Below are 24,280 nucleotides of genomic sequence, written 5' to 3'. Positions count from 1 at the left end.
AAATCCTAGCTCCAATAAAGAGCATCCTACTGCCATCTAAACACATCGTAGTTCCAGTAAAGAGCATTCTACTGCCACCCAAGAGCATCCTAGCTCCAATAAAGAGCATCATACTGCCATTTGGCGATGTATACAATGTATGAGTCGGATTTATGCTTTGCCCTGGGTGCGGCCCACCTACGCTACACCCACTGGCCAATAGTGCACACAGTTACTCCCTCCCTTAGATCACTAGACAATGACAGCACAATACAACATATCACATACACCTCTTTGCTCTGCCATGACATAGTGTTGGTGCTAGACTCATGATTTACACAGTACAGTACTATAAATGGCCTGTGGAGGAAGAATGGGGTACTAAAGCATTGATTTTACAAGGTGTTGTGTAAACAGACATGAAATAAACAGCAGTAACACATCAAGGAAGGGGTTACACAAGGCACTCGGCAAGCAGTGGACAGTGCATATTATCTGGAAGGTCCCAGCTTACAGGTAAACAGCTCAGCCTTTTTCTCTAACCTCTCTAACCACCCCCAACCCATACACACCTTCTACACAGAGCGCATGGAAAGTCCCACCTATCACTTTATGTACTTTCTCTTGCCATGTCTGTTACTTGAGACAGATTTCCCCAAACAACAGCAAGTGGACAGCAGGTAAGGGAGACACCTAGTGGCCAAGATTTTAGAGCAGTTTTCCTGGGATGAGGAGTCATTTTTAGTAAATGAAGTGCTATCAGATGGAGTAAAGTCGTTTAAGATGACAGTGATCATTTCATTTTTATACACTGCTCAAAAAAATAAAGGGAACACTAAGATAACACATCCTAGATCTGGAATGAATGAACTAATCGTATGAAATACTTTTGTCTTTACATAGGTGAATGTGGTGACAACAAAATCACACAACAATTATCAATGGAAATCAAATTTATCAACCCATGGAGGTCTGGATATGGAGTCACACTCAAAATCAAAGTGGAAAACCTCACTACAGGCTGATCCAACTTTGATGTAATGTCCTTAAAACAAGTCACAATGAGTCTCAGTAGTGTGTGTGGCCTCCACGTGCCTGTATGACCTCCCTACAACGCCTGGGCATGATCCTGATGATGTCCTCCCAGACCTGGACTACAGCATCCGCCAACTCCTGGACAGTCTGTGGTGGAACGAGGCGTTGGTGGATGGAGCGAGACATGATGTCCCAGATGTGCTCAATCGGATTCAGGTCTGGGGAACGGGCGGCCAGTCCATAGCATCAATGCCTTCCTCTTGCAGGAACTGCTGACACAATCCAGCCACATGAGGTCTAGAATTGTCTTGCATTATGAGGAACCCAGGGCCAACCGCACCAGCATATGGTCTCACAAGGGGTCTGAGGATCTCATCTCGGTACCTAATGTCAGTCAGGCTACCTCTGGCAAGCACATGGAGGGCCCAAAGAAATGCCACCCCACATAATTACTGACCCACCGTCATGCTGGAGAATGTTGCAGGCAGCAGAACATTCTCCACAGCGTTTCCAGACTCTGTCACGTCTGTCACATGTGCTTAGTGTGAACCTGCTTTCATCTCTGAAGTGCACAGGGCGCCATTGGCAAATTTGCGTTTCTATACAAACCTCTGACACACTGCCTGAGCCTCCTTCATGGTGTTCCCAGCATTCACTATGTCCTGAGGGTCAAATGTCATCATGGCTTGCATTTCCAGCATGGTGGCATATGTAAGGGAATGGTACATACTCTCCTTGGACCTGTGTATTTGGAAGAAATGTATTATTATAATACTGAACCATGTGCAAACAAACCCCACTGGATACATATCACTTAATAGAATAAAAAACATGGCCATCTATCACACATACATGGCGGTATATTTCAATACAAAATTGGCCCAGGCATCTTTTATCCCCCCCAAACACACACACATTGCCATCTATACCCACTGTTCTTAAAACAGGGACCTATAATTTAAGGGGTGAATTTATCAAAGCTTGCATGCCAGTTTTCTGTTGTCAAAAAGTCAATAATGTTTGTGAAAGTTTAAATTTTCGCAAATATGTGCAACTTTTTAGTGTTTTAGATACTTTTGCACTTTGTCCGATAATGATGCTTGGTTTAAAGGGGTACTCCGCTCTAAACATCTTATCCCCTATCCAAAGGATAGTCCCCCTGTCATTCGGTACACGGAGTGAACTCCGCTCCGTGTCCGATGACTGGCAATGCCAGCCGCCACGCCCTCTCCATTTACGTATCTGGAAGGAGGTGTGACGGCTATGAATGGAGGGGGCGTGGCCTCACATCAGGAACGTGAAAGCTGCAAGCTTTCGTCTTCTGGATGCCGCTGCTGCCGGCCCAGAGATCGCCGGGACCTCCGCAATCTAACATCATATCCCCTATTCTTTGAATAGGAGATAAGATGTTTAGAACGGAGTACCTCTTTAAGTGTCTCTGGCCAAATTTCGTCCATCCAGAGATTCCGTAGTATTAAACCAGCCTAGGACTAAATTCACAAGCAGAACCCAGTGGAAAAATTCCACTTGGAAATTCTGATGCAGCAGACTCCCATTTTTTTTTTTATTTTTTTTTTTTTGAGGGATTCTGCTGCATTGTGCACACAGCAGAAACATCTGTTGCGGAAATTCCGATTCCTGCATTGCTGTCTATGGAGATGATGCATTTCCGACCAGTCTTAGTGCCAACATGTTCCGCTATGTGAACATAAGAAAAATTAACATGTAAAAATGTCATGTGAATTTCACAAGGAAATCGTAAGCAAATATACTTGTAAGATTAGCATCATAGTGGATTTGTAGTAGAATTTTAAAGTGCAATAGGATCATTCCATCCATTTTTTTAAACGGAATATTTAAAGACTTGTGCAATTAGGGCTCTTTATTTTGCGCCTCAAAGAGTGTTAATTGCGTTGCATTTTCAGAAGTGTGTTTGGTCTTTTGAAAATTTGGGGCAAATAGCAAATATAGCACTTTATTTAATTCCAAGTACACTTTCTATAAAAAATTGGCTAACAGGGCGCTAAATCAGGTACTAAATATCTGAATATGTGGCGCTAATAGTGTGCACCACATTAAGCAAATGTGGCCCAGCTAAAGCAAAAAAAGTGGTGCTAAATTCTTTGTATCTCCCCCCCTCCCAAAGTGTGCGCACGTGGTCAAGGATTTCCCAATGAAATCAATGGAACTCGGATTCCATGCAGATTTAATGCAGATTTTAAGGCGGAATCGACAATGGAATCCGTGTATAATCTAGTGTGAACATTCATTGAAGGTCTGTACAGGACCCACCCCATGTAGCTATAATTCACTATAAAACTAATTTCCTGAGCTCCATTGGAGAGATTTATCAAAACCTTATGCAAAGGAAACATGGAGCAGTTGCCCATAGCAACCACTCAGATTGCTTCTTTCTAGCTGGTTGCTAAGGGCCTCTGAAAAACTGAAAAGGAAAGCCAGAATCTGATTGGTTGCTATGACGAACTGTTCCACTGATCCTTTGCTTTGATAAATCTCTGTCATAGTTTCTTGGTGCCATGGGGGGGAGAGATTTATTAAAACTTATGTAAAGAACATGTGGCGCAGTGAATGACATCACTGATTCATATTTGCCGACCAATCACCGCTCTGAGCGGCAAATATGAATGACTGATGTGAAGTTCTATTCACATCACTGGTAGGGTTGCCACCTTTCTTGCAAAAAAAATACTGGCCATGCTAATTTGCATAATTAATTATATAGGCGTTAACATAACAGGATACGCATATGTGATTTTATGTCCTATTCTGACTCCTATAACTTTTTTATTTCTCTGTATCAGGACTAATTTTTTGTGCCCCAATCTGTACTTTTTAACAGTACCATTTTTGTTTTAGGCTACGTTCCCACCTGGCGTATTTTGCTGCGTATTTGCTGCTGCGTATTTTCTAACCCATTTACTTCAATGGGAAATAAAATACGCAACAGAAAATATGCATCAAAATACGCCAGGTGGGAATGCACCCTTAATGTAACTTTTTGATCGTTTTGTTTGTTTTTTTGTTTTTTTTAGCAAATTCGGGAGTTGCTCAGCAGCTGCCCCAAACAAAAACTACAACTCCCAGCATGTTGGACTAACCATGTGTTTCCCAACCAGGGGTGCCTCCAGCTGTTGCAAAACTACAACTCCCAGCATGTTGACTATATACTGTAGTAGTATATAATATCCCCTTCCCTCTCGGGCCATTTCTCATTTTTGCACTTTTGCTTTTTCCTCCTCACCTTCTAAAAATGATAACACTTTCAATTTTCCACCTACAGACTCAAATGAGGACTTTTCTTTTGCGCCACCAGTTTTACTTTGTAATACCATTAATAATTTCACCACAAAATCTACAGCGGAATTGAAAACAAAAAGCCATTTTGTCAATTATGGGGGCTTCCGATTCTACGCAGCGCACTTTTCCGTAAAAATGACACCTTATCTTTATTCTGCAGGTCCATACGGTTACAAGGATACCTCGTTTATATAGGTTTTATTTTATTTTACTACTTAAAAAAAATTCTAACTACATGGCCCAAAAATTATTATGTTTAAAATTGTCCTCTTCTGACCCCTATAACTTTAAATTTTTTCCATCTACGGGGTGGTATCAGAGCTTATTTTTTGGGCTGTGATCTGAAGTTTTTATCGGTACCATTTTTGTTTGGATGAGACTTTTTAATCTCTTTTTATAAACATTTTTATAAAGTGACCAAAAATACGCAATTTTTGACTTTGGAATTTTTTTTACCTGTATGCCATTGATCGTGCAGTTTAATTAACATTATATTTTTATAGTTTGGTCATTTAAGCACGCGGTGATACCACATATGTTTTTTTTTTTAAATGGGAAAAGGGGGGGGTGATTCAAACGTTTATTAGGGAAGGGGTCAAATCACATTTATTACCTTTTTTTTTTTTTACTTTTTTTACACCCCATAGGGGACTATTACATGCAATATTTTGATTGCATACACTGAACAATGCTATGCCATAGCATAGCATTGATCAATGCTATCTGTGCTCGATTGCTCAAGCCTGGACCTCAGGCTTGGAGCAATTAAGCAACGATCGGACAATGGGAAGGAAGGTAAGTACCCTCTCGCTGTCCTCTCAGCTCTTCGGGATACCGCGATTTTACCGCCATGGTCCCATACAGCCCACTGAGCTAACCTGCAACAGCAATCTCCCATTTTAGATTCTGCATCTAAAATGTGCGGCGTCTAAAAGGGTTAATACCGGACATCAGCCCGATCAGCGATGTCCGGTATTAGCCGCGTGTCCTGGTTGCTGATAGCAACCGGGACCTGTCGGGTATGATGCGCGCTTACCTGCTGATCGTGCGTCATACGGCAGGAGCCCGCAGTGGAGGTGAATTTACGTCCATTTGTGGGAAGGGGGTATAGGTCAGTGTTACCCAACCAGGGGTGCCTCCAGCTGTTGCAAAACTACAACTCCCAGCATGCCCAGGCAGCCGATGGCTGCCTGGGCATGCTGGGAGTTGTAGTTTTGCAACAGCTGAAGGCGCTCTCATTGGGAAACACTGGTATAGCATATGGTGCAACATTACAGGAGTTGGAGGATTGGTTGGATAAATACCGGCCATTGCATTGCAATGGTGGTCAAAATACCGGCTGTGTCGGTAAAATACCGGCCAGGTGACAACCCTAATCACTGGCCGGCCAAAGTACAGAGCAGAGATGCCGAGAGGTGCAGCGTGCCGCTTGCATCTTAGGAATCTAAGTGCCGATTGCAATGGGTCTCAAGAGTGAGACCTGGGGCGATCTGTCCCATACTGCCGGTACTACTGCTCCCAACATGTAGCGCACTCTGTCCCATGCTGGGAGTACTAGTAGGAACAAAATAATGTGCGGACATATAGTTTAAAAAACACTTTACACTGTCCTGATTTTACCTTCAATTATTAGAAGGCTTTATATGCATTATTAAATAGATTTAATAAAAAGGTTAACTAAAAAATAGACGAAAATTTTTTTATTTAAAATTCACATGGACCACTTTGCCATTTTTAGTATTGTCGGGTGCATTTTTCAGTCCCTAACCGCTCGCATTAAATTGTTTCCTGCTTGAAAATGTAAAAAATATTTTGTTATAAAAAATAAAAATTTTGTTCCCTATTGTATCTTTTTTTTTAATTTTTTTATTTTTTTTTAGGTAATCTATGAAATGAAAAAAGGCTAACTCCATCCCTTTTGGATCGCTAAAGTAAAAAAAACATAAAAATAAAATCTGCCCGCAAAAACACCAATGTTAAAACCCACATGGCTTTTTTTGTGGTGTTTTTTCACTCCCATAGACTTCTATAAGAGAAAATGCCAAGATTTCCCCGAAAAAACTCCAAAGTCTCAACATGAGGTTGTTTTTCTAAAACTGTCAGGGAGACCAAAACTGCAAACTAACGCCAAAAGGATAAAAAAAAAAAAAGAAAAAAAACACCAAAATGAAAAACACCAAGTGGATATGACATTTGGCAGCTAACATCTGGCCGCATCGTTTTTTCACAGAAAGAGAACAAAAAAAAATGCTGTGCGGCAGAATAGGCGTTTTTATTGGCGTTTTTTGCAAGAAAAAAAAAACAAGTGGAAACCTAGCCTTAGTATGTATGAAAGCGCATTAAAGGGGTACTCCAGTGGAAAACCAAAATCAACTGGTGCCAGAAAGTTAAACAGATTAGTAAATGACTTCTATTAAAAAAATCTTTACCCTTCCAGTACGTTTTAGCAGCTGTATGCTACAGAGGAAATTCAATTTTTTTTGAATTTCTTTTTTTGTCTTGTCCACAGTGCTCTCTGCTGACACCTGATGCCCATATCAGGAACTGTCCGGAGCTGGAGAAAATCCCCATCGCAAATGCTGCTCTGGACAGTTCTTGACATGGACAGAGGTGTCAGCAGAGAGCACTGTGGTCAACACAAAAAAGAAATTAAAACAGGAATGGAATTTCCTCTATAGCATACAGCTGCTAAAAAGTACTGGAAGGGTAAAGATTTTTTAATAGAAGTAATTTACAAATCTGTTTAACTTTCTGGCACTAGTTAATTTAAAAAAAAAAAATTTCCACCGGAGTACTCCTTTAAGGTTTCCAAGACCAAAACGTCATATGGTTCTAAACATGGTATCACTTTAGTGCAAAGTTTAACTAGAATTCATATCCGCATATTGGAAATTTCTGCTTAGAAAATTGCTTGTTGTGGATTTCCCATTGACCCGGATTCTATGTAGATTTCACGTGACTTTTGGGTCAGAATCCACATTGGATTTCCATGTAGATTTCTACTCAAATTACTTTAGCGAGAACTTACAAAAGTCTGGTGGAAAGTCCGAATGAACTGGGCTTCAATACAATCACATACCAAATCAGGGAGGGGCTAGGTGGACTAGATGCTAAGGTTAATAGCTCACAATTTTGGGTGGGAACATGGTTGGTGAGTCACGAGGACAAAGAACTTTATCTACAAGAAGTAAATGTTCCCAATGCAGAGTTGTCCCTCACATTATTCTGTATCATACTGACATATGAAGCCAGTGTTTCCCAACCAGGGTGCCTCCAGATATTGCCAAAGACTGTCCAGGCACGCTGGGAGTTGTAGTTTTGCAACAGCTGGAGGCTCCCTGTTTGGGATCAAACTGCCAAATGGGGTCTGTTCTGTTTTAAACAAAAAGGCATGCTAAAAAAGCACAATTTTGAACAGAGCCTCACTTCCAACCCTTGTTCCTGGCTGTAAGTCAGCCTCTAGTGATGTCATCACTAGAGGCAGGACTACACTGGATCAGGCCAAAGCAGGGACAAGGAGGGTAAGTGAACTTCTGCTCACTATATACAGTATACAGCCATCAGCAGCGCTAGTTAAAGGGGTACTCCATTGGAAAACATTTTTTCTTTATGAACTGGTGCCAAAAAGTTAAACAGATTTGTAAATTACTTCTATTTACAAATCTTAATCCTTCCAGTACTTATCAGCTGCTGTATGCTCTACAGGAAGTTCTTTTCTGTCTGACCACTGTGCTCTCTGCTGACACCTCTGTCCATTTTAGGAACTGTCCAGAGCAGGAGCAATCCCCATAGCAAACCTGTCCTGCTCAGAACTTCCTCTGTAGCATACAGCAGCTGATAAGTACTGGAAGGATTCGGATTTTTGAATATAAGTCATTTACAAATCTGTTTAACTTTCTGGCACCAGAAAGTTTTCCAGCGGAGTACCTCTTTAAAAAGTAGTAAAGGCAAAACAAGAACATTATTCACTTATTCTGGATTAATTGTGTGCTGTGCAATGTCATCTATATCAAATAAAGGAAGACAAAGAGTCATTGGGCATGTTTTATACAATGGCTGGCACTGCTGTCTACACATCAGGGCAATACAAACTGTGTACAGCAACATCCCCTTATATGCTGCTCAAAAAAACAAAGGGAACACTTAAACAACACAATGTAACTCCATGTCAATGACACTTCTGTGAAATCACACTGTCCACTCAGGAAGCAGCACTGATTGACAATCAATTTCACATGCTGTTGTGCAAATGGAACAGACAACAGGTGGAAATTATAGGCAACTAGAAAAACACCCCCAATAAAGTAATGGTTCTGCAGGTAATGACCACAGACCACTTCTCAGTTCCTATGCTTCCTGGCTGATGTTTTGGTCACTTTTGAATGCTGGCAGTGATTTCACTCTAGTGGTAGCATGAGATGGAGTCTACAACCCACACAAGTGGCTCAGGTAGTGCAGCTCATCCAGGATGGCACATCAATGCGAGTTGTGGCAAGAAGGTTTGCTGTGTCTGTCAGCGTAGTGTCCAGAGCATGGAGGTGCTACCAGGAGACAGGCTAGTACATCAGGAGACGTGGAGGAGGCCGTAGGAGGGCAACAACCAGCAGCAGGACCGCTGCCTCCGCCTTTGTGCAAGGAGGAGCAGGAGGAGCACTGCCAGAGCCCTGCAAAATGACCTCCAGCAGGCCACAAATGTGCATGTGTCCACTCAAACGGTCAGAAACAGACTCCATGAGGGTGGTATGAGGGCCCGACATCCACAGGTGGGGGTTGTGCTTACAGCCCAACACCGTGCAGGACGTTTGGCATTTGCCACAGAACACAAAGATTGGAAAATTTGCCACAGGCACCCTGTACTCTTCACAGATGAAAGCAGGTTCACACTGAGCACATGTGACAGAGTCTGGAGACGCAGTGGAGAACGTTCTGCTGCCTGCAACATCCTCCAGCATGACCGGTTTGGTGGTGGGTCAGTAATGGTGTGGGGTTGCACTTTTTTGGGGGAGCTGCACAGCCCTCCATGTGCTTGCCAGGGGTAGCCTGACTGCCATTAGGTACCGAGATGAGATCCACAGACCTCTTGTGAGACCATATGCTGGTGTGGTTGGCCCTGGGTTCCTCCTAATGCAAGACAATGCTAGACCTCATGTGGCTGGACTGTGTCAGCAGTTCCTACAAGAGGAAGGCATTGATGCTATGGACTGGCCCGCCTGTTCCCCAGACCTGAATCCGATTGAGCACATCTGGGACATCATGTCTCGCTCCATCCACCAACGCTACGTTGCACCACAGACTGTCCAGGAGTTGGCAGATGCTTTAGTCCAGGTCTGGGAGGACATCCCTTAGGAGACCATCCGCCACCTCATCAGGAGCATGTCCAGGCATTGTAGGGGGGTCATACGGGCACGTGGAGGCCACACACACTACTGAGCCTCATTGTGACTTGTTTTAAGGACATTACATCAAAGTTGGATCAGCCTGTAGTGCGGTTTTCCACTTTATTTTGAGAATAAAACAAAGACTGGGTTTCCCATTGTCCTAGCACCTCCGCCAGCTGAGTGGAACTGGGTAGTTGCCCGAGTGTCCGTACTGTCCATCTCGTGAAGCTGTATATACAGGTACTGGTGCCACTATTCTTTTACTCTTTTTTGCCACTTTATTTTGAGTGTGACTCCATACCCAGACCTTCATGGATTGATAAATTTGATTTCCATTGATAATTTTTTAGCACATTCAACTATGTAAAGACGAAAGTATTTCATACGATTAGTTCATTCATTCAGATCTAGGATGTGTTATCTTAGTGTTCCCTTTATTTTTTTGAGCAGTGTATATGAAGTCCTATGTAGACAACCCAGTGCAGGCGGGAAAGATAAAAACAGCAAATACTTAAAAAATTCCAAATATCCATCCTAACATGATGAACACTGAGTCTGAAACATGATGGAGCTTGTAGAGTCTCAGGGTGTAACAGTGATAAGGAGAAAGATACTCACTTGGTCTGGAGGTAGGTGAGGGCCCCCTGGAAATCGTTTTCCAAGAACATATCCAACGCAGTCATACATTCTACAAGAGAGCTCTTCAAGTCACAGTTCGGCTGCCTGAACAGTCAAAGGTAAGACAAGGTTAGCCAATGTGTAATGTCATCTATACGTCCATACATCATATAACTGATAATAAGCATGGTCCTTCTTGAAGGGGAAAACAAGGTACGCCTATATGTAAACTGAATGGATTTTTCCTTTTTGCAAAAGATATGGCACAATTATTTATTCTTATTATTCTTATTTCTTCTTCTTATTATTATTAATATTTATTAGTAGCACTATTCATTATTATTAGTAGTAGTACTATTATTCATTATAATTTTTTAGTACTATTTTATTATTATTTAGTACTTTATTTATTCATGACTAGTATTATTATTGATTAGTAGTACTATTATTTAATATTATTCAGTAGTGTTATAATTGAATAATAGTACTAATATTATTTATTATTATTATTATCATTATTTATTAGTACTATTATTTATTATTATTATTTAGTAGTAGTAGTAGTAGTACTTTATTTATCATTTATTAGTAATATCATTGATTAGTAGTACTATTATTTAATATTATTCAGTAGTGTTATAATTGAATATTAGTACTAATATTATTTATTATTATTATTATTATTATCATTATTTATTAGTACTATTATTTATTATTATTTAGTAGTAGTAGTAATAGTAGTACTTTATTTGTCATTTATTAGTAATATCATTGATTAGTAGTACTATTATTTAATATTATTCAGTAGTGTTATAATTGAATATTAGTACTAATATTATTTATTATTATTATCATTATTTATTAGTACTATTATTTATTATTATTTAGTAGTAGTAGTAATAGTAGTACTTTATTTGTCATTTATTAGTAATATCATTGATTAGTAGTACTATTATTTAATATTATTCAGTAGTGTTATAATTGAATATTAGTACTAATATTATTTATTATTATTATCATTATTTATTAGTACTATTATTTATTATTATTTAGTAGTAGTAGTAGTAGTAGTACTTTATTTATCATTTATTAGTAATATCATTGATTAGTAGTACTATTATTTAATATTATTCAGTAGTGTTATTATTAAATATTAGTACTAATATTATTTATTATTATTAATAAGTATTATTGTTAATTATCATTATTTATTAGTACTATTATGTTGTTGACTGCTATAGTTAGGCTGCATTTCCACTTGGCAGTTTTTTGGGGAAAATGTCGCTTCAGTTTTTGAACTAAAGCCAGAAGTGGATCGAGCAGTAAGGGGAAATATAAGGCTATGTTCATACAGCAGAATAAGTGCTAGAATTTTTGCCCAGAAAACACAGGAGGACATTCTGCACAGTTGATTGATTCAGCAGCACTAGGACCACTCAGAAATGCGACGTCTTCATAGCCAGCAATGCATTTCCAAGCAGAATCTGCAAAAACATTGGCCTGGTTCAATGTTTCTGCAGATGCCGGTATCAGGATTTCGGCCTTGTGCACAGTGTAGCAGAATCCCATTGAAATCAATGGGACTCTGCTGCAGCGGAATATATATAATATATCCCAACGGAATTCTGCTCAGAAATTCCGCCATGTGAACATAGCCTAAATCTTTCCTTTTCATTTTCAATTCCTTTTGAAGACACTTTTGGCTCAAAAACTGCAGTAACAGATTTTCAAAAAATCTGCCAAGTGGAAACTCAGCCGTATACTGCTTTTTACAATACTGCAGCTATGCGGTAGATGAAAGGGTCAGGGGGCTCGTTACCAGTTTTGCTATAATTATAGTAATGAATAGTAAAATTTGCTGCTGGCAGTAATGATAATAAGGTATAATAAAAGCTGGTGCTATGAGAATTAGACTTTAACCAGCATCATATCTGGGATAATGTCCCCTTACTGTACAGAACATCAGCAGTCACCGAGGAGCAGGGCCAGCATTAGGGCAGGGCAACCTGGGCAGTTGCCCAGGGCCCCCATCGAAAAGTGGTCCCCCTGAACATATTTACATCCATACTCACAATACTGTATTTTTCCTGAATCACTAAATGGTGGCGTTATTTACTCATGGCATGGTGGTGTTATATAGTCTTGGTGTGATGTATATGGAGCACAGGGGGCTTAAAGGGATTATCCAAATGGAGGTTTTTTTTTGTGCAGAAGTATGCCCATTCTATGTTATGTATGAAAAAAATAAACCTTTACATACCCCCAGTGCTCAATATATATTGCTAAATATACTAGTATTAGTGTTGGTAATATTGGTCTCAGTATACAGGATTTAGACAGTGTGTGTATGTGTGTATATATATATATATATATATATATATATATATATATGTATATATATACAGTGACCCCCCCGACCTACGATGGCCCAGACATATGATCAAATCGACATACGATGGCCTCTCAGAGGCCATTGCATGTCGATGTCAGCATCGACATATGATGCTTTTTTATGTCGGGGCCATCGCATTAAGTGCTATCCGGCAGCGCAAAATGCTTAAGCTGCTGCCGGATAGCAGCTTAATGTTCCCCGTGTGGTGCGGTAAGTATTACTTACCCCTCCACGATGCTCCGGGGTGCCCTCTGGGTCCAGTGCTGGTCTTTCGGTGTCTTCTCGGCCCTCTCCGATGACGTCAATATGCTGCTACGCACGTCATCCAATAGGAATGGCGTACGCAGAGGCGTAATGACGTCGCTACGCAGGCCCAGTAAGGCCTTGCGGAAGAAAGCAGAGGACCGGAGAAGACAGCGGAGGAACGGAGAAGACAGCGGAGGACCGGAGAAGACAGCGGAGGACCGGAGAAGACAGCAGAGGACCGGAGAAGACAGCGGAGAGCCCACGGAGGCCCGGGGTCACCATCGCGAGCGACGGGGACAGGTGAGTACAACTTCCTATACTTTACATTGCACGGATCCCTCAACATACGATGGATTCAACAAACGATGGCTCGTTTGGAACTAATTACCATCGTATGTTGAGGGACCACTGTGTATATATATATATATATATATATATATATATCTACAAAAAAACAGAGGAATACGTTTGTCCCCCGATGCCAGTGGCTGTAGGGCTGGTTTGCAATTATTTCCAGGGCTGGTTTTTATTCCCAGTCCGTCCCTGAATACAGTAGTGAGAATATAGCCAGAAAGTTGTCCTGGCTACACAGAGCCCATAGACAGCACACATTTGGATCTTCTAGGACCTTTGGTGACATCATCAGGACTCTAAGCCAATAGGAGTCATCCCAGGTCTTGGAAGATGCATAGTAAGTCTGTGAATGCTGTCTATGGGTTTAACAAACACTGGAGAAGAGAGTAGAAGGTAAGGGGAAAGGATGGCGGGGTGCCATAGGGAGCAGTGTATAGTTACACCTTAGAAATGGGGAGTGGGGGTGTGATTAAATATTTTAGCCGGGTTTTATTTTTGCCTTTTCATTTTTTCCTCCTCATCTTCTGAGAGTCATAACTCTTATATTTCCATCCACAGATCCATATGAGGCTCGCTTTTTTTTTGTGACCAATTGTACGTTGTAATGACATCACTTATTTTACCATAAAATGTACAGCAAACCCCCAATTTTTTTATTTTGTGGGCAAATTGAAAAGAAGACAACAATTTTGCAGCTTTTGGGGGGTATAATTTTTAAGCAGTACCGTTTACATAAAAAAGTCCATATTTTTTTATTCTGTGGGTCAATATGATTAAAATGATACCCATGGTTACATGCTTTACTATTACTGTACTTGTTTAAAAAAAAACTCATACTTTTTAACAAAATCAGTATGTAAAATTGCCCTAATCTGACCCATGTTATCTGTAGTTTTTATTGGTTTCACTTTTGTGTATATGTGACTTTTTGATCACTTTTTATTTTATTTTCTGAAACAAATGATGTGACCAAATAGTAGCAATTTGAGGTTGTTTGTTTCTTTTTATGTATACACTGTTCACTGTACGGGATCATTAACATTATATATTATTTTAATCGGGCACAAAAAGCCAGAAGAAGACCAGGACCGGAGGACGGGACTGCGATATTGGCGGCACCAGGGGAGCGGTGAAAGGTTAGTTAAAGTTTATTATTTTATTTTACTGAAGTTCTCCTTCACACCCTCCTGGAAACCTACTGCTAGTTACGAATGTGTGAACTTTCTCCTAAACACAGAAAATATTTACTATAGATCTTAGATTTGGACCCTGATACGTTTGTGTTAGATGCTTTTCCTCTCATTGGGATCTCAGGCCGTATTCACATGGTGCATTATTCTGTAGAATACAGACTTCAGCTGCTGCAGAACCTATCTTTGGAGGGAAAGGGGGAGATTTATTTGCATCATTTATTAACCAATTGACATGGATCCCTAATTCTTTTTATAGTTAAGAAGGTCTGCATCCTCTGTATGTTCTGCAAGTGCTGGGGGACAGGACTGGAGAATATACACTGCATCTTCCTAATGCAGGCTGTACATGTCAGTCAATAACTGGCACACAGAATCAGTGTTAGAGGGTGCCAATCTGAGCACCTGCCCAGGAAACCCATCGCTAAGGATGGCCCCTCAGGGATCAGGGGGCACCGGACATTCGGTCTGGTGCCTCAAATCCCCAGTAGAGCAGAACTTTCAGAGGTATCTGTATTCTTCGGATATAGGTATGTTGTGTCCCAGCACCAATAGCTGTCCTGTGGCTTTTGGCTGTCTCGGGCAGCTTGGCAGCCCAAGGTGTTGGGCCCACCAGAGACTTACACTAAAATCAGGGCAGTGAACCCCATGTCACCCAGCCTGCCAATGGGAAACCCTAAAGTCTCCCCTATATAGTGTAGTGAGGGGGGAGAGTTCAGAACAGTTTAGTCTGAGCCCCAGTTTGGTTGAGGTGCGCTGTGTGTCGTGTGCTCTGAGGAGAGGCCTAGCTCAAATCTAATCTGAACTGGTCATCCTGCAAGGATTACTCGAAGGATGGATGTTCATGCTCCTGTGGAGAAGACTTCAACACCTTGACAGGTCCCTACCTACCAGGATGCATCTCAAGTCAGTATTGATCTGTTTGGTGTAAGCACCACATGTCCTAGCAAGGCAACAGGGCTCCCAAGGGGTTACGCTGCACTCTCTCACCTAAAGCCAGCTGTACGTGTATTACCCTCTGCACCAGCTCAGTAAAGACAGTTATCTGTAACCTGACGTCGGACCGTGTATAGGATAACAGTGCCCTGGCGTCACAAAGTGATCAGGTATTCTTACTAACACACTGTGGCTACCACAGGTACAGTTGAATTATATGGCAAAGCAGGGAGCCTTGCCACAGGCTGCTATAAAGTTTTACAGTCACTTGCAGTAGGGTAGGTCACACATAGCGTGTATTTCACGCTGCGCAAAATCCACTGGGCATGGGGGAATACACTGCATTTTCTCCTATGAGCACACAAGATTTTCCCTCCGGCAGCCCTGTGTTTGCAGTGAGGTGTGGAGTCGGGCCGTGCATCACATTTATGTGGGTGCGATCAGCCCACTTGGGGCTGTCCGGGCATGCTGGGAGTTGTAATGCTGGAACAGCTGGAGGCACCCTGATTGGGAATGCCTCCAGCTGATATAGAGCAATGCTTTACATTTCAGCACCATTCCCAGTAGGGAACTAGTAAAGTGCATCTGTCACTTGATCTATAGTTGTTAAATGGGCCACACAGTGTTGTAGGGATTAACAAGCTAATGTCAGGCATACCTTTGTTTGTTTCTTTTTATCCCAACCCTGAGTGTTAGAAAGGTGTGGCCTGGGGTCCGCTATGCCCTGGAGCCGAAACACCTCTATCTGCTTGCACCACACCCGCTGGTGATTGACACACAGGGCTCGCCTTCTGCGGAGGTCCTGTGTAATCTGCCCGTGCATGTATCGTCAATGCGTAATGGGAAGTTAAAAAACACTATGGGGGAGATTTATCAAAACCTATGCAGAGGAAAAGATGCCCAGTTGTCCATAACAACCAATAAGATTGCTTCTTTCATTTTTAACAAGGCCTCTGCAAAATGAAGGAAGTGATCTGATTGGTTGCTATGGGCAACTAGGCAACTTTTCCTCTGGACAGGTTTTGATAAATCTCCCCCTATGGGTCTATTCACACGGCGGAATTTCCACTTGCAGAATTTCCATCTCAAATTAAAGCCATGCAATTCCGCACTCCCATTCACACTCCTGAAATTCCTCTTGCAGAATCCCATAGAAGTCTAAGCGCTTAATTTGAGGCTAAATTCTGCTGTGTGAATAGACCCTAACAGATTCACAGTGCATGAGCCGTTCTACACATTGACGGTGCATGCGCGGGCAACCTACACAGGACCGGACCCTGTGTGTCAATCACCAGGAGGAGTGGTTGTGATGTCAACAGAGAGAGGTGGTCCTTGGACATAGCGGACCCTGGGCCACACCTTTCTGACACTCAGCCATGAGATAAAAAGCCAAATAAAACTTTTAATACAGTGTTCCTTGTGTAGTTAGCAGACACTTTCCCATTCACTTGCTTTTAAAATTATCAACATAAATATGTTTAAAATGTAATAGAAAAATCGGCCACTGGGTGCCGCTGTTCTGGTCCCTGCTGCAATTAATACAGGGCGTTTGGTCTCCTCCCGACCCGGCAGGAGACCAAACTTAGGAAGTGTTTCTCTGCACTGAGCTTGATTGACAGCTGCAAAGAGCCTCACTGAAAGCTGCACAGAGCTTCTATTCACCCCAGTGCTGCATAAATGTGATGGCGAAAGTGGTCCCCCAGCAGGCTTCAGTGATGTCACAGATGCTGTGAAACGCCCACTTTCTCCTGCTGGGAGAATGCCCAATTTGAGCAAGAATAAAGGTAAGATACAGAGCTTTTTAAAGCTATAAAATGTTTTTTCAGGGTGGGAGGAGTGTTAGGAGTAGTTAAGGAATATAGCCTAAGTTAGTTTAGAAAAGTTTATTTGATGGCAGGTACTCTTTAAATGAAATAAAGCTAAAAATAAAATGTAAATGGCATATGCTTGTTAACCCCTACTACACTGTGAGGCCCATTTAACAACTATAGATCAAAAGACTTTAAAGAGGTTATCCAGGAAAAAACTTTTTTTTATATATCAACTGGCTCCAGAAAGTTAAACAGATTTGTAAATGACTTCTATTAAAAAATCTTAATCCTTTCAGTACTTATGAGCTTCTGAAGTTAAGGTTGTTCTTTTCTGTCTAAGTGCTCTCTGATGACACCTGTCTCGGGAAACGCCCAGTTTAGAAGAGGTTTGCTATGGGGATTTGCTTCTAAACTGGGCGTTTCCCGAGACAGGTGTCATCAGAGAGCACTTAGACAGAAAAGAACAACCTTAACTTGAGAAGCTCATAAGTACTGAAAGGATTAAGATTTTTTAATAGAAGTCATTTACAAATCTGTTTAACTTTCTGGAGCCAGTTGATATATAAAAAAAAGTTTTTTTTCCTGGAATACCCCTTTAAAACAAGGGTCACAGCTACAGGGGGTGCAGGGGTGGCACATCCCTTGTCACATAAGCATACACTAGTTTTATAACTGCAACATAGTAGGTAGGAGCCCTGTTACAAATTTTACACTGGAGTCCAGGAGCTTCGGGTTCCACCTGACCTAATATGTGAAGCACTACGGGCCTATCTGCATTGCGCTGTATGTGGAGCACACCTGCACCACAAATAAATCCCAAAGACTCGATGGAAATACAACTTAATGATCTTCAATGGAGATGCCAAGAAATCCGCTCAATGAAGCAATCTAAAATATTTCACAGGTTTTCTCTGAAAACTGCTGCATGCTACCAGGAAAAACATCTACAAATAAAAAATGTATAAAAATGCTTTTAATTCACCTCCTTGTACTATACCATACTTTTTATAGGTACTCCATAAAGGTACTGCATGTTAAAGAGTAATCACATGGCACTCACCAATGTAGAATCAAATTGCATTTATTGAACAAGCAGTCAGATCATGGATACAGCATACGGTAGAGCATATTTTAGCATATATAATGCTTGGCAATGCGTTATATATGCTAAAATCATTATCCTCACCATTCCCGGGGGATGTTTGTGCCCCCCCGGGATGGTGAAGATATTGGCCCTCATTTACTATTCTAAACCCGACTTGTTTTGTCAGGTTTTTTTGGCGCATCTTTGTCTGCGACATGTCGCAGACATCGTGCGCCAGTCTGCAACATGATGCAACATTTTTTCCCGACGGACCCGATGTGGATTCTCCCAAACCCGAAAAAGGGGCGTAACCCGACATTTGTGAGCTTTCCCACGTATTTATAAAGGTTTCCAACCCGAATTTGTTGAATTGTTGTGGATTTTTTCCCGACAACTCAGAGGAATTGGAAACCAAAACCAACAAAACCCACGTGCGACAAACAGGATGCAACATAATAATAAATACCAGGGGAAAAAAGCAGTCGGGTAAGAAAGCAACATAGACTTACAACCCGATTTTCTAAGTAAATGAGGGCCATTAAGTTATAAAGACCCAGCAAATAGTCACCTGGGCGGGGACTTACACTTACCAGCTCCCCTCGCCTTGATTGACGGCTCGGGTCACCGCTTTGCTCCCCTTACTAAACTGACAACCACTCTGAAACTCACCTTATAGGGGAACTTCTGGCACATAAGTACTTATCCTTTATCCACAGGATCCTGTGGATAGGGGATAAGTGTCTGATCTCCTACCCCGGCTCTCCCTATACATGGTGCGACCTCTACTCTGTGCATGAATTTCTGTTGACCATGGCACATAGCAGTGGCCAACATGCCCCTTTATGTATCTCTATGGAAGAACCACAGGCGCTTATCCCCTATCCATGGGGTTCTGTGGAGAGGGGATAAGTACTTATGTCTCAGAGTTCCCCTATAACCCCCCTTTAAGGGCTCATGCAGACTAGAGACACTGGCACTGTCTGAATGGCTAGGACAGCTCAGAAATGCCCAGTGTCCACTGATGGAAAAGTCCCCCAAAATGACTGCAATGAAAGGAGTTTTTTCTTTTAGTACCACCACCGATCCTGAGACTGAAGGTGGCCTGGCATTGCTTTAGTATAGTGTCCTCAGCCAACAACTGGCAGATAGACCCAAACCAACAAGGTATCGACGTCATATCTCAGCAATATGCCATCGTGTTGTGAGGTAGGAAAACCCCTTTAATGGAGAGGTGGACATCTATGCTCAGATAGTAGAGAGCGCCTGACGTGTCACCTTTCCCTATACCTGGGAACAGCTTGTTGCTTTGTCCTTTTATAGAATTTATCTAAAGACTTTGGAGAGATTACTCAGGCACCACATAGATACAACAAAACCATCCACCCTGTGGCTCCAATTCCCCTTTGTGCTATCGGTCCTCAATATTACAACCTGCGTTGGTCCCAAGGGAATGTCTACAGTAAACATTGGCATAAGAGGAATCACAGCTGAGCTTCCTGGCCGCTCTGTCTGTACCTTTGCACAGTCTACTTGTTTTCATGTCACGTCACATAGGTGGTTCTCAATGGAGGGTGTGTGTGAACCGAGACAGCTGCAATGTGTCACACCAGATAGCAGAATGGAGCATTGCCACCTGAACGTTACCTCCTATGCCTCCTCATGTCTTTGTCTAGAATTGGCAACCGCTGGGCGTTGTATAGTAACCATGATATTTTACAGCACTGTGGTGCACCCTGACCCTGCACACAGAGGATATAGGTGTGAGCATGACTTCTTATTCTTGTTTTGCTCTATTGTCCAAATATAATTCCACCTGTAAAACCAGTTTCTCCGGTTATCATAGCTGTGATGTATTGTGATACTTTGGAGATCAGGGTAATGTTACTGTATAACAGTCATCTGGTATTCCGGAGTATTCCAGCCTTTAGTAAACAGAAGTCAGAACATGATAAACTCGTCCTGAGATCACTGATGTCCCCGTCCCTGACATACACACATTACACTGATATATTCGAGGCCAGTCCCTATTCCACTTTGAGTAAAGCCTTGCTGACTGTTTGTTCTAAAATCCAGTTGCTTCATAATCCAAATAGAATTATGGCCTATGATGTCCTATGCAAGTTTAGCCTCTGCTTTCAAAGGGCTGGCAAACTAGGCAACTGCCTGGACCATCATTCCCTGTGGGGCTCCAGAGGATTGAAACTTCAAAAGCAAATTAAACCACTCAGTATTTTTAGTATTATATGGTGGTATTATTTAGAAATTGTATTGTATTATTTGAGAACTATATGGCAGTATTATTTTTGGGCACTATCTGGTGGTATTGCTTTGGTTGCATTTGGCCATATTATCTTGGTCCTGTATCAGAGTTTCATGAGGAAGAAATTGTGAAAAAAATAAATATCACTGGTACTCAGGGCGTAGTCTGACTTTTCCCATTGTCCAGAGCCCTATTTCAGATATATATTTGACACTGATAATAATATGCACTGACGTATTGTAAACTTGATGTTGTTTTTAGCTCTTGATCTTTCATCCCTAGATCTATAGTCACACGATGCTCAGTCCTATTCTCTTTGTTAGCTCATATCGCATGTGAAGAGGGCGGCCAATGCCTGAAGGTGCCAATGCCTGACGGTGCCAATGCCTGACATTTGCATGAGTGCTTATACTTGTGCAAATGTCCCCGATACCCATCCTGAGACTAACAGACCATAAAAACAACAAAAATCCTCTTGCCTTCCCTCCATGCCTGCGTAGAGGTTTCTTCACCATTTGCTCTGTTCTCCGGAGTGGTGCAGGACCTGCCATGCGTCATTTCATCATGCAGCAGGTCTTGCACCACTCTGTCTTGCAGGGAAAGGTCCTCTAGCACTAACAGAATGGAGGATGCAGAGGTCTTAGCACAGGAATGAAGGGAGGGTGGGCAGAATTTTTATTAGTTTCTTTTGGAGAGGACTTATTTGGGGGAAACGACTTAAAGTGTACCTGTCGTCAACAAAACCTTTTTATATACTGTTGATACTACCATCATATGTATTTTTGTCATATACATTGGTTAAAAAATGTGTATATTTTTGTCCCTGCAGCAATTGCATTGTCACGATGCCGGCTGGCAGGTAGTGGATCCTCTGTGCCAGAGAGGGATTGGCGAGGACCGCGCTAGTGGACCGGTTCTAAGTCACTACTGGTTTTCACCAGAGCCCGCCGCAAAGCGGGATGGTCTTGCTGCGGCGGTAGTGACCAGGTCGTATCCACTAGCAACGGCTCACCTCTCTGACTGCTGATGATAGGCGAGGTACAAGGGAGTAGACAGAAGCAAGGTCGGACGTAGCAGAAGGTCGGGGGCAGGCGGCAAGGTTCGTAGTCAGGGTGGATAGCAGAAGTTCTGGTACACAGGCTTTAGACACACAATACGCTTTCACTAGGCACAAGGGCAACAAGATCCGGCAAGGGAGTGCATGGGAGGAGGTTAGATATAGTCAGGGACCAGGTGGAAGCCAATTAAGCTAATTGGGCCAGGCACCAATCATTGGTGCACTGGCCCTTTAAGTCTCAGGGAGCTGGCGCGCGCTCGCCCTAGAGAGCGGAGCCGCGCGCGCCAGCACATGACAGCAGGGGACGGGAACGGGTAAGTGACCTGGGATGCGATTCGCGAGCGGGCGCGTCCCGCTGTGCGAATCGCATCCCCAACGGCCATGACAGTGCAGCGCTCCCGGTCAGCAGGACTGACCGGGGAGCTGCAGGGAGAAAGACGCCGTGAGCGCTCCGGGGAGGAGCGGGGACCCGGAGCGCTAGGCGTAACAGTACCCCCCCCCCTTAGGTCTCCCCTTTTTTTTGTCCGGTGACTGCCTCCCCTGGGATGAGGACACCGGGAAGGAATGGATGGTTTCCTCAATGGCAGGCAGTACAGCAGGAGTAGGAATGGGGAGGGAGGGCAGAGGGTGAAGCTTGGCACGGGGCAGGGAAACACAAGGACGGGAGCCATGAGGGGACACAGAGGCTTGCCTGAAGGGACTGGGAGGGGGGGAGAGGCATTTTCTGTGGCAGGCAGAGTCCCTAACGACCTTAGGGGGACCGGATACAGGAGGAACCACAGGGTCACGGCAGGGAGTACTGGGAACTGGTTTAAGGCAGTCCTTGGAACAAGAGGGACCCCAACTCTTGATCTCCCCAGTGGACCAGTCCAGGGTTGGGGAATGGTGTAGAAGCCAGGGTAGTCCAAGGAGAATTTCGGAAGTGCAATTGGGAAGGACCAAAAATTCAATTTTCTCGTGATGAGGTCCGATGCACATTAGGAGGGGCTCCGTGCGGTAACGCACGGTGCAATCCAACCTGGCTCCGTTGACCGCGGAAATGTGGAGTGGCTTGACAAGACGGGTCACCGGAATGCGGAATTTATTCACCAAGGACTCCCGAATAAAATTCCCAGAAGCACCAGAGTCCAGGCAGGCCACGGCTGAGAGGGAAGAGCTGGCTGAAGTAGAAATCCGTACAGGCACCGTGAGACGTGGAGAAGCCGACTTAGCATCAAGAGACGCCACACCCACGAGAGCTGGGTGCGAGCGTGCGTTTCCCAGACGTGGAGGACGGATAGGGCAATCCACCAAAAAATGTTCGGTACTGGCACAGTACAAACAAAGATTCTCTTCCTTACGGCGATTCCTCTCTTCCAGGGTCAGGCGAGACCGATCCACTTGCATGGCTTCCTCGGCGGGAGGCCTAGGCGCAGATTGCAGTGGAGACTGTGGGAGAGGTGTCCAGAGATCTAAGTCTTTTTCCTGGCGGAGCTCTTGATGTCTCTCAGAAAAACGCATGTCAATGCGAGTGGCTAGATGAATGAGTTCATGCAGGTTAGCAGGAGTTTCTCGTGCGGCCAGAACATCTTTAATGTTGCTGGATAGGCCTTTTTTAAAGGTCGCGCAGAGGGCCTCATTATTCCAGGATAGTTCAGAAGCAAGAGTACGGAATTGTATGGCGTACTCGCCAACGGAAGAATTACCCTGGACCAGGTTCAGCAGGGCAGTTTCAGCAGAAGAGGCTCGGGCAGGTTCCTCAAAGACACTTCGAATTTCCGAGAAGAAGGAGTGTACAGAGGCAGTGACGGGGTCATTGCGGTCCCAGAGCGGTGTGGCCCATGACAGGGCTTTTCCAGACAGAAGGCTGACTACGAAAGCCACCTTAGACCTTTCAGTAGGAAACTGGTCCGACATCATCTCCATGTGCAGGGAACATTGCGAAAGGAAGCCACGGCAAAACTTAGAGTCCCCATTAAATTTGTCCGGCAAGGACAGGCGGAGGCTAGGAGTGGCCACTCGCTGCGGAAGGGGTGCAGGAGCTGGCGGAGGAGATGATTGCTGCTGAAGTTGCGACTGAAGTTGGTGCACAATGGTGGACATTTCCGACAGCTGGTGGGTTAGATGGGCGATCTGTCGGGATTGCTGGGCGACCACCGTGGTGATATCAGAGATATAAGGCAGAGGGACCTCAGCGGGATCCATGGCCGGATCTACTGTCACGATGCCGGCTGGCAGGTAGTGGATCCTCTGTGCCAGAGAGGGATTGGCGAGGACCGCGCTAGTGGACCGGTTCTAAGTCACTACTGGTTTTCACCAGAGCCCGCCGCAAAGCGGGATGGTCTTGCTGCGGCGGTAGTGACCAGGTCGTATCCACTAGCAACGGCTCACCTCTCTGACTGCTGATGATAGGCGAGGTACAAGGGAGTAGACAGAAGCAAGGTCGGACGTAGCAGAAGGTCGGGGGCAGGCGGCAAGGTTCGTAGTCAGGGTGGATAGCAGAAGTTCTGGTACACAGGCTTTAGACACACAATACGCTTTCACTAGGCACAAGGGCAACAAGATCCGGCAAGGGAGTGCATGGGAGGAGGTTAGATATAGTCAGGGACCAGGTGGAAGCCAATTAAGCTAATTGGGCCAGGC

General features: G+C 43.4%; 1 protein-coding gene across 3 annotated transcripts in view; it reads right to left on the bottom strand.

Moving 5' to 3' along the window:
• TTC39A (tetratricopeptide repeat domain 39A) overlaps nt 1-24,280 on the bottom strand; it is a 117,243-nt gene that overhangs the window by 51,431 nt on the left and 41,532 nt on the right. For 2 of the 3 annotated variants that reach the window (XM_056532309.1, XM_056532308.1), the window contains exons 2-3: nt 10,329-10,433; nt 1,624-1,755 (exon numbers count right to left, since the gene is read on the bottom strand). In XM_056532309.1, the coding sequence (XP_056388284.1) occupies nt 1,624-1,755; nt 10,329-10,393 (197 nt within the window). In that variant the 5' untranslated portion in view covers nt 10,394-10,433. Of the gene's footprint in view, nt 1-1,623; nt 1,756-10,328; nt 10,434-16,104; nt 16,205-24,280 lie in introns of those variants that run through there. The other variant, XM_056532310.1, reaches the window with a different exon arrangement.

This window comes from Hyla sarda, chromosome 7 (assembly GCF_029499605.1).
Source record: "Hyla sarda isolate aHylSar1 chromosome 7, aHylSar1.hap1, whole genome shotgun sequence".
Lineage (NCBI taxonomy): Eukaryota > Metazoa > Chordata > Amphibia > Anura > Hylidae > Hyla > Hyla sarda.
The sequence above is the reverse complement of the archived record's forward strand: the minus strand, read 5'-3'. Positions and strand labels throughout refer to the sequence as shown.